General features: G+C 40.9%; 1 protein-coding gene across 1 annotated transcript in view; it reads right to left on the bottom strand.

Moving 5' to 3' along the window:
- NFIA (nuclear factor I/A) overlaps window positions 1-14,589 on the bottom strand; it is a gene marked incomplete at both ends in the record, with an annotated part of 87,309 nt that overhangs the window by 23,355 nt on the left and 49,365 nt on the right. Inside the window, 2 exons of the mRNA XM_008944779.1 lie at window positions 7,854-7,966; window positions 8,795-8,833. Of these exons, the coding sequence (XP_008943027.1) occupies window positions 7,854-7,966; window positions 8,795-8,833 (152 nt within the window). The remainder of the gene's footprint in view (window positions 1-7,853; window positions 7,967-8,794; window positions 8,834-14,589) is intronic.

Genomic DNA, 14,589 nt, shown 5'->3' with positions numbered 1-14,589 from the left:
ATGGCATTCCTGGCAAGAATGATTGATAAGTGCAATTTAATAATGCTAGGTCATGGAACGACAGCCTATGCATTGTGAAAGTGGGTGCAGAAGCAGCTATATAAACTTAAAGGACAAACGAAACGGGAGACAACAGCAAGCTGAAAGCTCACTTTTGTTTGTGGTCTTTTTTTGAGGCAGAAGCAGTCATGGTTTGCTTTGAGCAACGCGTACTAAAAGGCAGCCATATATTTCTTTTGAATCTGAAATATGGATAAGATGCAGCTTATTATTGCTACTGAAACCTACTCTGCTTTATTTTTAGAAATCTGTAATAGCTGGAGCATTTGGATTTTTACAGGCTTTTTATGAGTTCTGTCTTTCACTCACTGATTTAGTAGATTATTGCAAATGGATCTTTTAAATGTGCTGCACGACTCAAGGCACAACTAGAGAATGAAGTTTTTTGAGTTCAAACTCTCCCTCTCCTTACTCTCTTGACTTCAAAGGTATTTGGAAGTAATATATTTATGTGGTTCCCTTTTGCTTTCAAATTTTTTTTTAAAGGGTGAATGGTATTTGTGTCTTGATATTAGAAGCCACACTAGAATTATTTTAGAATTGTTATTGTGCCCTTGAACTATATCAAAGGCTTCCAATGAAAATCAGAGTTAAGCTGCCACTGGGTGAAATCTCTCCCGTGGACAGGCAGAAACGGTGTAATGCTAATACGACCGGTTTGTTGTACTCTGTAAGAATAACTCCTGTTGATACCATATCAAGCCTGTGTCATGAAAGAAATTAGTGGACTGAATATATTGCAATAGGCTCTTAAAATCTGAGCCTTTTGTGCATATGATTTATGCTTGGATAAAAGAATATTACAGCATACAGATGAAGAAGATGTATGTGCGCCTGTAATATTCTCCTTATTTTTATAGTTCCAGAGGCATATTGGTATTCTGATTGTCTGCACATATTCTGAAAACACATCATTTCCAGTATATACAGCACATCAGGCATTGTGCAGATCCGTAGGGATATGGCAAAACAAAGGTGCACAATAGTTGAGGTTTCAGGTGCAAAAAGCAAAACAGCAGATAATGTGGAAGTTGAACTTCCACTGGCACAGTCATTCAACCTCATTTCTAACTCTGTATTTCAGAATTTAATTGTTAAAAAGTAAAGAGAGAGGCCTGGACAATATTATCTCTGGACAACATTATTAACTTTATATTTAATAACACTAGTTTTATAGTCCCTGGGATGTTGATTGTAATATGTAGGAGCCTTCTTGTACTTTATATGCTGCACTGCTGGGTTCTTAATGGTTTCAGTGAGCTTTTGCAGTTTATATTTCAGAAAGTTAAATAAAGTGAGGGAATGGTTAGAGGTCCAGTGTTGTACCTGCAGCTTTCTGTCTCAACAGTTTGCCATGCGGGTTTGCTGTTGTAGTGGCTTTTTCCTCATAGCAAGAAAGGTTACACGATTTATCTTTTAGAAATAAAAGTTTAGAACTGGCAGACTATTATGTAATAAAAATACTAGCTTGAGGGTGGGGTTTTTTTGTATTCATCTTAAGGATGAAGGGACAAATGCAAAGAGGTTGTTCCGTTTGGGGGTAAGAGAGACAAGGAAACTGAACCAAGACATTTCAATGGAATATTCCAGTGTAGCCTGCTGAATTTCTGCTCAAATGGCATCTCAGAATGTAACTTAGTTATTGCTCTGTGTCTGAGTGCCAGGACAAGGGTACTCAAAAGAAGTAATGGTGCTGCTGACTCAGATCTCCTTAGGATGGAGGAACTGGGGATGGAAACAGCAAACGAGTGTCAGCCCCAGCTCTAAATACGGCATCAAGGGTCAGTGGCAATTTTTGTGCTTGGGAAGGGGTAGAGGAGCTACACTGATGGCAGCAAGGCTGTGGGCACATCTCCTCTGTGCTGGGCTGTGGAAGGGGTTAGGTTTGCCCCCAGGAAGGTTTTAACCTAGCAGGCTTCATCCCTCTAAGTGCAAGATATCACGGACAGAACAAGCAATGATTTATACACAGGGATTACCACAGTAAAATCTGCCTGCTGTGAGCTGCTCTACCTGCAAGGTCCTGCAGCACTCCTGCGTGGAGGCACAAGGCCTGACACAGGTGATGGGTGCCCAGCCCAGGAGCAGAGATCCAGGAAAGGACATGACTACTTCTGCCCTGGGCAAGCAATGGAGGTCGTGGAAGGAGTGAGATCTCCAAGTCTATGCACCGTATGGTTCAGGTGGCTCATGGACTTTTTGCTTTCCCCCACATACTTTAGCTGCAGAACATCTTCTGGGTTTTTTAAAGATAAAAAAGCTTCTGAGAAAGTGATGAAGCTATTCTTTTACCCTCGTGCTAAAAAATCTGCTTGACTCACCTAAGCCATGGTACAGGAAGGGGCAGAGAGAAAATGGTTTAAAGCTGTAACAAGTTCATGGGCTTGTGTGCCAACACTGGAACTTGAGGAGCTACAACAAAGCTGATGAATGACCTTGCACTGTGACAATGCTGAACAATGTCATGTTCATATGGGGATAGATTTTATAAGGTTGAGACAGCTGTTTTCACGTGAAAAATAGAGATTTTAATGTAACACTATGTTGCAAAATAGATTAGAAAGTCAAATTGAAGTACCGATAATCGGTTTCTACTTTTATTACATTTGTTTGTTATCATCATTCTGATTGTCATAATTATCACTACTTTGGGGGTTGTTTTTATTTCAGGGTATTCTGAAACGTATTGGTTTGGAACAGTACAACTCTACCATGTTTTTATTTTGTTTGAGGTTTGTAATGACACATTTATTTTGAGTGATCATATCCATCAGAACTGAAGAAAAAAATGGCTGCCTCCTAGTTCAGAAGAATATGCAAACAGGAGCTTAATTACATCACTTAATATTGACCAAGGGAAAGAATAAGAAGAGCTTGCCAGCTCTTTTCCAAAGCATGTTTTGTCCTTTAAGAGGGGAGGGTATGACAGAAAGTTAGGCAGTGCAAAGCAATTAGCATCATTCACATTTTATGTTGCGCTAGCATGGTGCTCTAGCAGCAAAATTCAAACATTCTTTGAATGGGTTAATAAAAGAAGAAATACAGTCGGCATGCAAGAAAAAGGTTTCCAAGAACAAGCCAAAATATGTCCCATTCTTCTAAATTTATCACAGCCATGTCACATTATCCTTGAGACTGCCAGGAATGTCAATTTTTTTGCAATTTAAAAAAAAATATCTCATTTAGCACCATATGTTTGGTTAATGTGCCTGATATATCCTGCGTATTCTTTAGTCCATCCATTTCTAATACTCATTTTCTTTTTTTCCCCCCTTGCTAAGCCATATGTTACAATGCTGGTTATTCTATCGAAGCTCCTTTCAGGAGCTCAGAGCGAGAGTGAGGGAACTCTGGTTTAATCACCCAGGAAAATCTGAATCTGATACTACAAGTCTGGCTCTTAGGTGAGCGGTCTCAACACTTGAGCTAGCATTGTAGGTGCTCGGTGCCTGTGAAAATCAGGCCACCTATGAGGTGGCATGGTGTCTATTAACAACTGTGAGGCAGGAGCGGAGATAAATGACTAAATATGGAATTAAGCGTTTAATTTTTGGCACCCATGTTTGAGACTCTTGGCTAGTTTTAAAGGTCTTCTGTTTCATACCTAATGAGTTTTAACACATTTAGTGGTCCCCAGTGTGCAGCTTCCCCTCCTGTGTTGCTCAGGAACGCAGGAAATTAAAAAGTTAAAACTGAAGCTACCCCGGGCAGAGCCCAGGGAGGATGCTGCTGCCTTGTACAGCTTTCCTCAGCATTGTTCCCAACAGCTTATGAATATTGGGGACCACTGCACTGACGACCAGATTTCAGCACTTCGCATGGCCCCAAAGAAGGGGCAGTGCCAACTGGTAAGGACACCTCTGAGTCCCGACTCTCCTCTGTCTCCTCTCTGGTGCAGGGCAGCAAGAAATGACAATATCCCCCAGCCCGTCTCAGCTGCGCTGGCCGGTGAATAGGGACTGGAGCCAAGGATCCTCCCCGCTCCCTGCCTCTTTCTATCCATCTGCTCCGAGCGAGGAATAAACAAGAACAGCCAGAACACAACGGCTGGGTAACCCAGGTGGGGTTTAAAAGTGTTTCGTACTATTCTGTGCCTAGGACCGTTGTCCAAATCACAGCCACACCTGGCACTTAGGAAACACAGATTTGGTAATTCAGGTCTGAATCTCCTCTGAATACGTTATTTAGAGTGCAAGAGAAGAAAATCAGACTCAAGTCTATTTTTGTCTTATGGCAGCTTTTAAGTACAGAATAAATGGAAAAGTTAATTGCTAAATAAAAAAGAAAATAAAGGGATTTGTGGCATAAAACACAGATGGGAGTCTGAGTGGGTGTGTTACTTTAACTTACTGTACTCGTGTTCATGTGGTTCTCCAAGTATATGTATGCCAAACATACATGGTCTTAGCCTGCTCCCATTAACATGAATCCATATTTTTCACTGGACCGAGGGAACCAGATCAAAGACCATGGCGGTGCTAAATGGAACAAGATGTGGACTTTCGTATTTTTTTCCAAAAGGAAATATTAATTTGACATTGGTTTTTCAGTTGAAAAGAATTTTAATTGCAGTACACAATAAGCAGAAAATTCAGACAACAATAATCTTGAAACTGTTAGCAGCATTATATTTCTATCAAGGAATTTGTGTGCCTTTTCAACATTAGAGCTTTCTGAATTTTCATTAATTTGGCATTTCCCTAAAAACACAAGTTATTTTGTTCATTCCACATCATGCATCACACCCTTCTGCTCAATGCATAATGCAAGCGTAAATGGGATCCTTGTCCTTGAGAGACTCTGGTTACTGGAGCCATTGCACGGATGTCGAAGTCCCGCAGAAAGACTTTCCAAAACTCTGCACTTCGCAAACCTCCAGCCCAAGTTTAATCAGTGAATGCCCAGGAAAACTTCATGTTCCTCATCTTCTAAGGGGCACTGGAGCATTGTGATGGTTTTAATTCCTCTACCTCCTTACGTTTGCCAGTACCAGAAACGCACCACATAAGAGTCTTCCTTGAGTACAGCTAAAGATCTTCAAATTTTCATGTATGAGGCTGATAGATATTTAAATGGACCAGAAAATGATGCGTGAGAATTGAATGCACAAATCCTTCCCAGAACAAATAAGTAACTAGGAACCTATTTTCCATACACCTATGCACCTTCCTAGCAGAGGTACTGGGATTAGGATTAACTCTGATGGAGCGAATGGAGTCACAGCAGCATAAGAGGAGAACAATTCCCCTTCTCTCCAAATCTATAGCTATAGCTGTACATCCACCCAATGTCACTTGTCAAACACTGGCATCATTCTGACTGCACACATCTTAAACAATAACTCCAACTCAAGTTAGCCACGTTGGTAGACAAGCTAATACTCATCTTCACAGATGACTTTTAGCCCATTGTTACCCCAGTACCTCTCTGCCACTAGACTCTTGATGGAGATTTCACAACAAAATCTACGAATGAAATATGGTCTGGAACTTCATTCTCAAGGGACACTGTGAGAAGGAATCACAGAAGCTCAGATATTACCAGGTGGACCATGAACTCAACAACATGCAGAACAAATAGACGATGCAGAAAAACAAGTCGGCTGTTGAAGAAAAAAATGATGTATGGGAAGATTTTTTCAAGGAATTTTCGTCCTTCTGTGCAAATTACTCCAGCAATTCTACTGAAATCAGTGTCAACAGAAACGCTGATCAGCTGCTTTTTTTTTTTTTTTTTCCTGGGGAATTCTTAATTTCAAGCTTCTTGAAATATTGATGCCTATGCTACTGTCAGTCACAGTAAGTCTGTTCTACTTAGTGCTGAGCAAACTTTATTTGTCATCAGCTGAGATATGATCACACTAACTGCCATCCATCAGTTTACTGTATTAGTTGCTCCAGTATACACAAAATACAACACAGATGGAAATTCACTCATCCTAATGAAGTGCTCTTTAGTTTCTATGTTCTGAATGGATACTTACTCTCCTGGTCGCATCCTGAGTTGCCGTGATCACTGATTAACTACCTGCCAGTGAGTACCTCGCTTCACAAGACCACATCCAGCTTAATAAACAGTGATTTTAAGGGAGAAAAATGAAAGCTCCCCCTCTATCCACTTATCAAACTACTGCATATGCATCAGCAACACACACAACCTCAGAACTCGGCATCTGACAGATCATCAGGAAAACAGAGCTAATCTATCCGTACCCATCAGCATCGTATCATAGGTGACTGCCAGAGACTTAAGAAGCTATCCAAAAGAAATGTCACAACTTTTTTTTCAAGACACTACAAAAGAAATGTTCCAAATAAAACAAAGCAAATGCACGCACAAGTAAATGAGCCAAAGAACTTAATAAAAGGAGATTGATTAAAATGAAGACCAGAATGTTCAAAAAGGACTGAGAGAGAGAGAGGTGCCAAAGGCGCATTAAATGGATTCAATGGCTTTAGGTTTTAAATGGTTTTGGATTCCTCAGCAATTTTTAGCCAAAAATGATAATTCAAGTTAGAATCAAAATTCTGATGTCACTTAGGGAGAAGAAGGTTGCGATTTCTCCTTTACAAATGAGCATTGCTCTATTTACAAAGGAGAAATACCAGTTCATACTGATGGATAATCTTGCCTACAGAATTTTAAAACTGAGCACTACAATATTCACCATTATTTTCAAATCCTGCCTCATTAAAATCTGCCTTATGCTGTTTGGTGCAATGTTCCCATAGAGTGTATCACCTTATCTGTTTGTGTCTATCTTTACAGCATCATCTAGATAGGTTTAGATCTCTTAACTTAGCCTTCTCTCCTGCTTTGTCACCCAGGTAGTTTTTTCAATAACTAATAAACTAGTAGTCAACCTATTACAAATTTCTTCAAAATATAATTTGGTTTTACATATAATTTTTCATTTTACATTTAAAATCGTCAATAAGAAGTGCAATAAACAGCAAGATAACAGTTCAGTTTTCCCTTTGATTTAAAGTTAGTTGCAGCATCATTTTGCGTTGTATAAATACATAAGAATTTAATAAGAATAAAAAAAAAACCCTAATGACGTCTTTAGACATCTCGTCTGAAATTCATGACTACATTTGTTTCATTTCAAATGTTATTTGAGAGTTTTTCAGCATACTTGGCAGATTAGACATAGCAGCAGGGACAAACTGCAGCCATCCATAGGAGAATATACCTTTATGTGGGTGCTTTGGGGATGGAACATCTATAGCTGTAAGGCAAAAAATGCCATCATAAATTTGGATGGCATTTACAAAGCCCTCTAAAAAGTCTTTGCATATGATTATAGCTGAGGTATGATATTTTTGCAAGTAAAAGATCCAGAATAGATTTATGTTTCAACTATATCTTTCTGAGATGCATATGGATGCTAAGCTGCAAGTGATACTAAAGGGAATTTTAGTAACTGAAGAGGATGGAGTCAAATTTTCTGTGATGGGTTGTTGTTCTTTTTTTTTTTTTAAATTTTCCCAAAATCATTTGCTCATTATTTGCATGTCATCAAAAGATCATTGGCTATCCAGGCTATCTATAACAACGATGGCTGCTAAACGCCGAAGGCATGAGATGGAGATGGGTAAATATGCAGATTTTTTCAACCCGTGACCTCAGTTACTGCATGGCAATGTTTTTAAATGACTTTTATGATGACAAGACTAAGTTTGACGCTAATATCCGTTTTGAAGACTTAATCGGCATACACTGCCATTGAACATATGTTTTAATTAATAAAAGAGCTGTGGTCAGGATTGAGAGTAGCTCAGGTAATTTACCGTGCACTGCAAAGTCACCTGATTTCTGCACAATTTGAGGTTGTGTACATTATTGCAAAGAAAGGGAGAGTTGCAAACTGACTCCACGTGCATCGTACCACACTGAAATGGATCTATAATTTGACAGGTCAAGAGTGTACTCATGGAACTGTTATGTACTGCTGTCCAGTGCCTCCTGGTATCCTTGCCTGACTGCTGAGGTTTGACAGTCACAGGGCTGAGCAGTCATCTCATTTCTCCGTGACACAAAAACTAATTTGTAGCTGACCTACAGCTGCTGTGCTCTTCTACTGGAAAGTGTCCATGGCCAGTTGTAGGCTGGTAAGCGCCTGCTGGGACGGCACCGGGGACCTGCCCCCAGCAGCTCCTGGGCAAGGCTGGGCAGCTCCCGGGCAGTAGAGACTTAAACTGCGCCCCAGCAGACTGGCTCCCAGGCAGGTGATATCAGCTAGGTGAAATCAGCCTCATTTTTCTGCATTCCCAATGGCTTTAGGATTCTGGGAGGAACAAAGAATCCCTCTGGAATAAAAGGAAGTGTTCCCATTGCAGAGAAGGCAGAGCGCAGCAGTTTGGCGTTGGCATCGTTTCCAGAGGAGCCGGGTGTGACCGTGCCGCCTGCAGGTCTGCTTCTGTGATCTGCCCAACACCTCTCTCATCTGCTGAGCAATGTAAAACACATCTGACAGAGAGGCAGAGGGCTCCCAGGAAGAAACACCCTGCGGGTTCCAGGAAAACAGGCATGGGAAGGGCAGAGGTAACATGTAAGTGCTCCCTTCGGCGCTGTCACTCTGGCAAAGTGCTCGGCACGAGCTATCTCCTTACTAGACACTGGAGAACCCACACGAGAGGGGGGGGGACGCCTGGTACACCCCCCCAACCAACACAAAATCTCTATGCACCAAGAACAAGAGCATTGGCATTGTTTGAATAAGCACACCCACCATGTAGTGCTCCGCGGTGTTCGGGGTTTCTTAGATATCCTGATTTTATAAAAGAAAGTAAAAGAAGAAAAAAGAAACAAGGTGAGAGAGAACACTATCATATTTTGTAGCAAGCAGGATACTGTGTGAAATCTTGGCCCAGTGAAGTGATAAAGGGGAAGCTTTCAGTTTACTTAAGGGAAAACTTACGAGCGAATAGTAAAATTACCAAAACACCACATTGCAGCAAATGGGTGCGTTTAGGTTCAATTAAGCTGTAAAAAGGAAAATGGCACTTTAGCTTACAAAAACAAAGGGACAGAGGGAGCTCTCGGAAGCAACTTTACAAGATTTGTATGCATGAGGATGCTGCTTCACTGGACCAAGAAAGCTACAGTATGGGACAGGATTTTCTTTTATTAGACACTTTGCTAGATAGCTTTGTCGAACCTCAGAAACTGCTGCTCTGGCATTATGAAATAATCCTACATAACTTGATCTCATGAGCGTAGAGAACACAGAAAAAACAGCCATGCCAAATCAGATTACAGGGATCCACCTAGCCCAGTATCCTCTCTCTGACAGTGGTAACTAATGGATGCCTAGAAAAGAGTAAAAGACCAGGGAAAGCATACAGTGATAACTCTCCGAAATACTCTCCCAGCCTCCAATGATTTGTGATTCAAGGACTTCGAGGACAAAGTTGAAATCATAGTATTGAAGATACTCGAATCCAAATGCACAGATTTACACCCCCCTCCTCCCCTTTTTTTTTGGATTTCTACCCCCATGAGATTTCTGCTAGTCACACAAAAAAAGGTTTCACAGTTTGGCGCTGGCAAGTCCAGTGTTCTTGCCACTAACTCTGAACGAGCTCACAGCTTTCAAGCCCAATGATGTTATGTGTATAAGAGCATCCAACACTTTTTCCTACGTAAAAAAGTGACATGTGTGCTGAGGTGCTCTAAGTGAATATACTTCGGGAGGTTTTATATTTTTAAATTTTTTTTTAAAAAAGCAAGAATCTGGATGTAAATTGATATTAACATTTTTCAGTATATGTGTAAAACACATGTTTCAGAAGAATAGAAGAGAGAAACTGTCACTCACTGGGAAGCTTTAGAGCTATCTGGCTCCCTGGGAAACTGCATGCAACTATTCTGGTGTCCAAGGGTTTGACCAGTGAGTTTCCTCTTCCTGCAAAGAATGAATGCAGAAGTAATAGAAAGTCTGAGGGGGAAGATTTTAGCAAATGGCTAAAAGTACTCCTATTCTGCCCACTCCAGCAGGTAGGGAAGCGAGTGGTGGTGGCGATGGAAGAAAAAGGGTGGGACAGGAGAAACGCCTGCCCTTCCCCTCCCAGGAGCTGGCGCAGGGGAAGGGCAGGAGCCTAACCTAGTTGAGACTCGCACCCTCGCAGCTCAGCCCTCTGCAAGCCCTTTGTGGATGCTGCACTGCCATGCGACGATGCCGACGGGTCGCCGCAGCCCCGGCACTGCCACACGACGTCAGGACGTTCTGCTCTGATTAGCTGGGGTCTTGCTGTGCCTCCCTTTCAGGCTGGAGCACAGCTCACCGGCACTTGCTGATTGAAACTTAGCACGCCGGGGTGGCGGAGCTTCATTAATGCTGCTCCCAGGAACATAAAAACCCAGACAGCAACAGGGACTTCTTAAGCGTCGTGCTTATTTGACTGTCCACTTCTCAGGGGAGTTCTTCTGAAGTTTTAATTTTCTAATCAAATTGGTGCCTACCTGTGAAATTTTTGCTTCGTTTATAAAAAGAATCAGTAAAAGTAGAGGTCTAGGAAAAAAAGCTTATCCTTACATTTTCGATGGCATATTGACTTTGTAAGAGTCTAAAGGCAGGAGTGATATATTAGGGAGTCCCTATAACTTTACTTAAAGCAAAAATTAGAAAGTGATCGAAAAGTTTTATAGAGGAGAGCAGAAATATAATTTTAAGCCTCCTAAAATTGCCTGAACTGCGAAATCAAGTAATGAACACTAGAAAAGGATCTGTCAGCTGAAATCAAAGCTTAGACTAGTCAGCATTTTCTTCCTAAACCTTATTATGGCAAAGATTTTTCATCTCTGCACTCTGTTCAACCCAACAAATAAACCGACTTGACCTCCACCTGTTAGGCGGTGAAGTCCGCTGTCATCTCCGACTAAATCCCATTCTTCCCCTTCAAAGCCCTCTGCACCACTGAGGAGGTGGGAAGACACAGCTGTGCACTGCGTCGAGCTGGTACCAGTTCATAACCAGGCAGCATTTCACAGTACAAATTACAAGCAACAGAGGAGAAAAGGAAAAAAAAAAAAAATGTAGTGCCAATGAATTCTGGAAGGGGGCAACATTTTTCATCAATTTAACAATGAGATTTTCATAGAAAGAAGTTTGGGGTTTTGTTTTGTTTGTTTGTTTTTTTTTTTCTGTGTGATATTATGAACTAGCATTTGAGGTAAGAAACATTTTGCTTATGCCATAACAATGAACCTGTGTTAACACCACATCGGAAGAACTGAAGGACATAATGGAAGCTATTTGTGTTTCTTTTATATTTCAGAGGTTGAATGCATTAACTGTTTCAAAGAGGTTCATCTCCAAATGCATGTACGTTTCTAGGCTTAGAAACAAGTCACGGCTATATAATGTAACACTGCTAAACAAATAAATAAAAAAAAGAATATTATGGAACACAGAACAGCAAGGTAGGTCATGAGGAAAACCATACAGCTATAGCAGTCATTTCTTCAAATATATCATCATGACAAAACCATGTAAGAAGCTTTCTAATACAAAGACATATCAGAAAAAGCCATTTCACATGAAGTTGGACTTCTCTGGGTGATTAATGCTACGTTCAACAAAGGAGACAGTGTCTGTCTAATTACATTAAATACTTATCTTCTAGGGATTGGCAGGGTGTTTCTGCTCAATGTCACTTTTCATGACAATGTAATGATAGATCCGTTTACTTACCAGTGCCATTAGCAAAAATTGTACTGTTTTCTCAACTGCCCTCATATCATGAAAATATTTGATTAACACACTGTAGCTTATCTAATACCCTAAGCAACATATTCTGCATAGTTTTCTCTCTATTAAAAGAGCAAGATTACAGCTGGTAAAATTTTTATTGCACTCACACAAAAATAAATGAATAATGTGTGATATAGTTCAAGTATCTTACTAGTCCACAAACAGGTTTATTTGCTTTAAAATATTAACTTATGCTTAAAATATTAAGATTTTGGGGTAAACAAGCAAACAAACAAAGTCAACGCTCTGAGGCACTACTTCCCATCCAGTTTTTAGTTATTATTTCCTTTTCATTTCAGCACATCTTTTGAAACTTTTAATACCTTAGGGGGAAAAAAAAAAAAAAAAAAAAAAGCAGCTTTCATTCCTTTGCTGAAAAATAGATATGGCCATATCCCAAGACTTTAAAATTCACCACATCGTGAACTGACTCCTCAGAGTCATGCTACTGTGCCAACAGAGAAAGAACAATAAACCTCTGTAAGAATGTACACAGCGAAGGCAGTTTATAGAGTAACAAGATAATTTCATAAACCTATATTGAAGAGAAAGGCTGTGATGTAACATTCTAGCAGTATATATCAGCTACCTGATATTTGCTAACAAGGTTAAACGACTATCTGTTTGTCTCAGCACTCTTCATAACTCACTTTTTAATGGATGGACAGGGAAAGTCAGCAGTGGATGGCACAGATCATTTCAGAAATAGGACAAGACAGCTTACGGCAGTATCTATTTCAAAACACGCTCCATCCTTCCATACGATCACATCAAAAGTCTATACTTAGCAACTACAATACTTCAAATCTACTCATAAATCCTTTGAGGGGTAGGTTTCTCTTTCTAAGTAAACCAGCAAATTTGAAAAATAAAGAATCCTGAGGAGGAGGTGTCGCCGTCAACTGGTGGCATGGATTGTGTCTCACTTCTTGTCTTCTTGGTACCTCGTGCCTGTGCAGGAGAAGGCACGTGGGAAGCTGCCTTCAGTGAGGAGTTAGGACATCAACCCCATTTGCTACAGCTCCTCACACTGCCACGAAATGGCAGCAAGAACGTACCCAAACTGACCCTTGTCAGGCACAACCCAACACAGCGATGCAGAACTGACCCAAACTGTCCTAAAACCCCTTGCGAGTGACTCCTGCGGCGAGAGGTTGACACCACAGCCCAGTGCCACATAAGACTCTCCAAATTAATAATGGATTTCGGATGTTCGTTCCCTGAGCTGCGAGGGTTCGGGGTGTGCCCGTAATTATCTAGATATAAGTCTGACACACATTATCCTTCTATCAATGTCATCTCCTTTAGTAGCCAACAGATTATCAGCAGCTTTGTGATATTCCAGGTGTCAAAGAAGAATTAAAGCCACAACAATTGCACAAACAAAGGGACAAAAGACGGGATACGTGTTTCTGAGCCCTGCATATCAATTTAATATGTGCAGCTGACAATGATGCAAATGTCCTCGGGAGAGAGGCAGCAAGATCTGTGCCCAAACATACACACACCACCGTCAGCAAGATGGCAGGGAACAGAAGCAGTAGGATTCCCAGCCCAGGACACATGCCTCAGCAGGCAAAGCAACCCAATGAAACAATCCTCTGGTTGGGGAGAATTTTGGAAGCACCTGATATGGAAAAGGGCCCTAAACAAGCCAGATGGTACTTGTAGCTGGCAGCAGAAAGTAGGAGACAGCCAAAAACATTACAGCATTTCCCCAAGAGGCCAGCAAATCGATTTTTAACCATTTTTTTTTTAAAGTGACGCTATGAATATAAAAAATAATGTTTCTATGCATTTTTAAATCGCTAATTTTATGAATAATATACTTAAGGAGGCAACAACTGGAGGAGATGGGAAAGCAATGGATTCTCACTTTCCCAGGGCGGTTGTATATCTGACATCAGGCTTCTATTCAGTCACTGCCACTGTTTACTCTGCATTAAGTGCCAGGTTTTGTTTAGGGTTTTCCACGTAACATTAGAGAGAAAAATCCTGCAAAAGTTGAGAATGATAGGATCAGAGAAAAGCGGGTTGGAAGGGACCCCAAGGATCACCTGGTCCAACCTTTCTTGGCAAAAGCGAAAGAAATACCACTGTAAAATCACAACAGCACAATAGTTCACAGGACACAGGAGAAACGTTGTTTGTAAGACTGCTTTGCCCTCTTGAAACCTGTCCTCCCAAAATTATTTGGTTTCTAGATGATCTTTTTTTTTAACAGAGTGCAGGCAATTTATTTAATACTTACAAGTTCCCATTTGGCTAAGGATTTGCATAAGAAATAGAGCTGTTTTGGGGATCTTTTAATTTTTAAAATCTCCAAATGGCCAGAATTTGCAATTCCACCTGGATCGACAGGACTCTATTCAGAAACCAATTTGATGTCAGATGTCAAACCTTTACTTTGACAGCAGAAGCCGCTCCTTGCACAGCATGTTCAGATTAGGTGTGGCCAAGCAGTTTTTGCTCAAGGAATGGCAAAGAGAGGTAGGTTGTAAGGACTGAAAGGGCACAGCAAGGCAGAGGAGTCAGGAAGCAAGTGGGAATGACCACCACCCTCTGCTTCAAAGATGCACCTCACACCCCAGATTGGCCAAGTTCAGAGGAAGAGTCACGATGATGCTGTACTTTCATTTGCTGTTATTTTGGTTAGCAGTAAAGGCAAGCTCTACGACAGGGTTAAATCTGGACTACATCCAAAGTGCTTTCTCCTGTTCAGAGCAAAGAGGTACATTAGTGTGCTGCATCACAGATAATAATTCTGGAGA

Source organism: Merops nubicus, unplaced genomic scaffold, assembly GCF_000691845.1.
Source record: "Merops nubicus isolate BGI_N331 unplaced genomic scaffold, ASM69184v1 scaffold15217, whole genome shotgun sequence".
Taxonomy (NCBI): Eukaryota; Metazoa; Chordata; class Aves; order Coraciiformes; family Meropidae; genus Merops; species Merops nubicus.
Note: the sequence above shows the minus strand (reverse complement) of the source record. Positions and strands in the feature narration are given on the sequence as shown.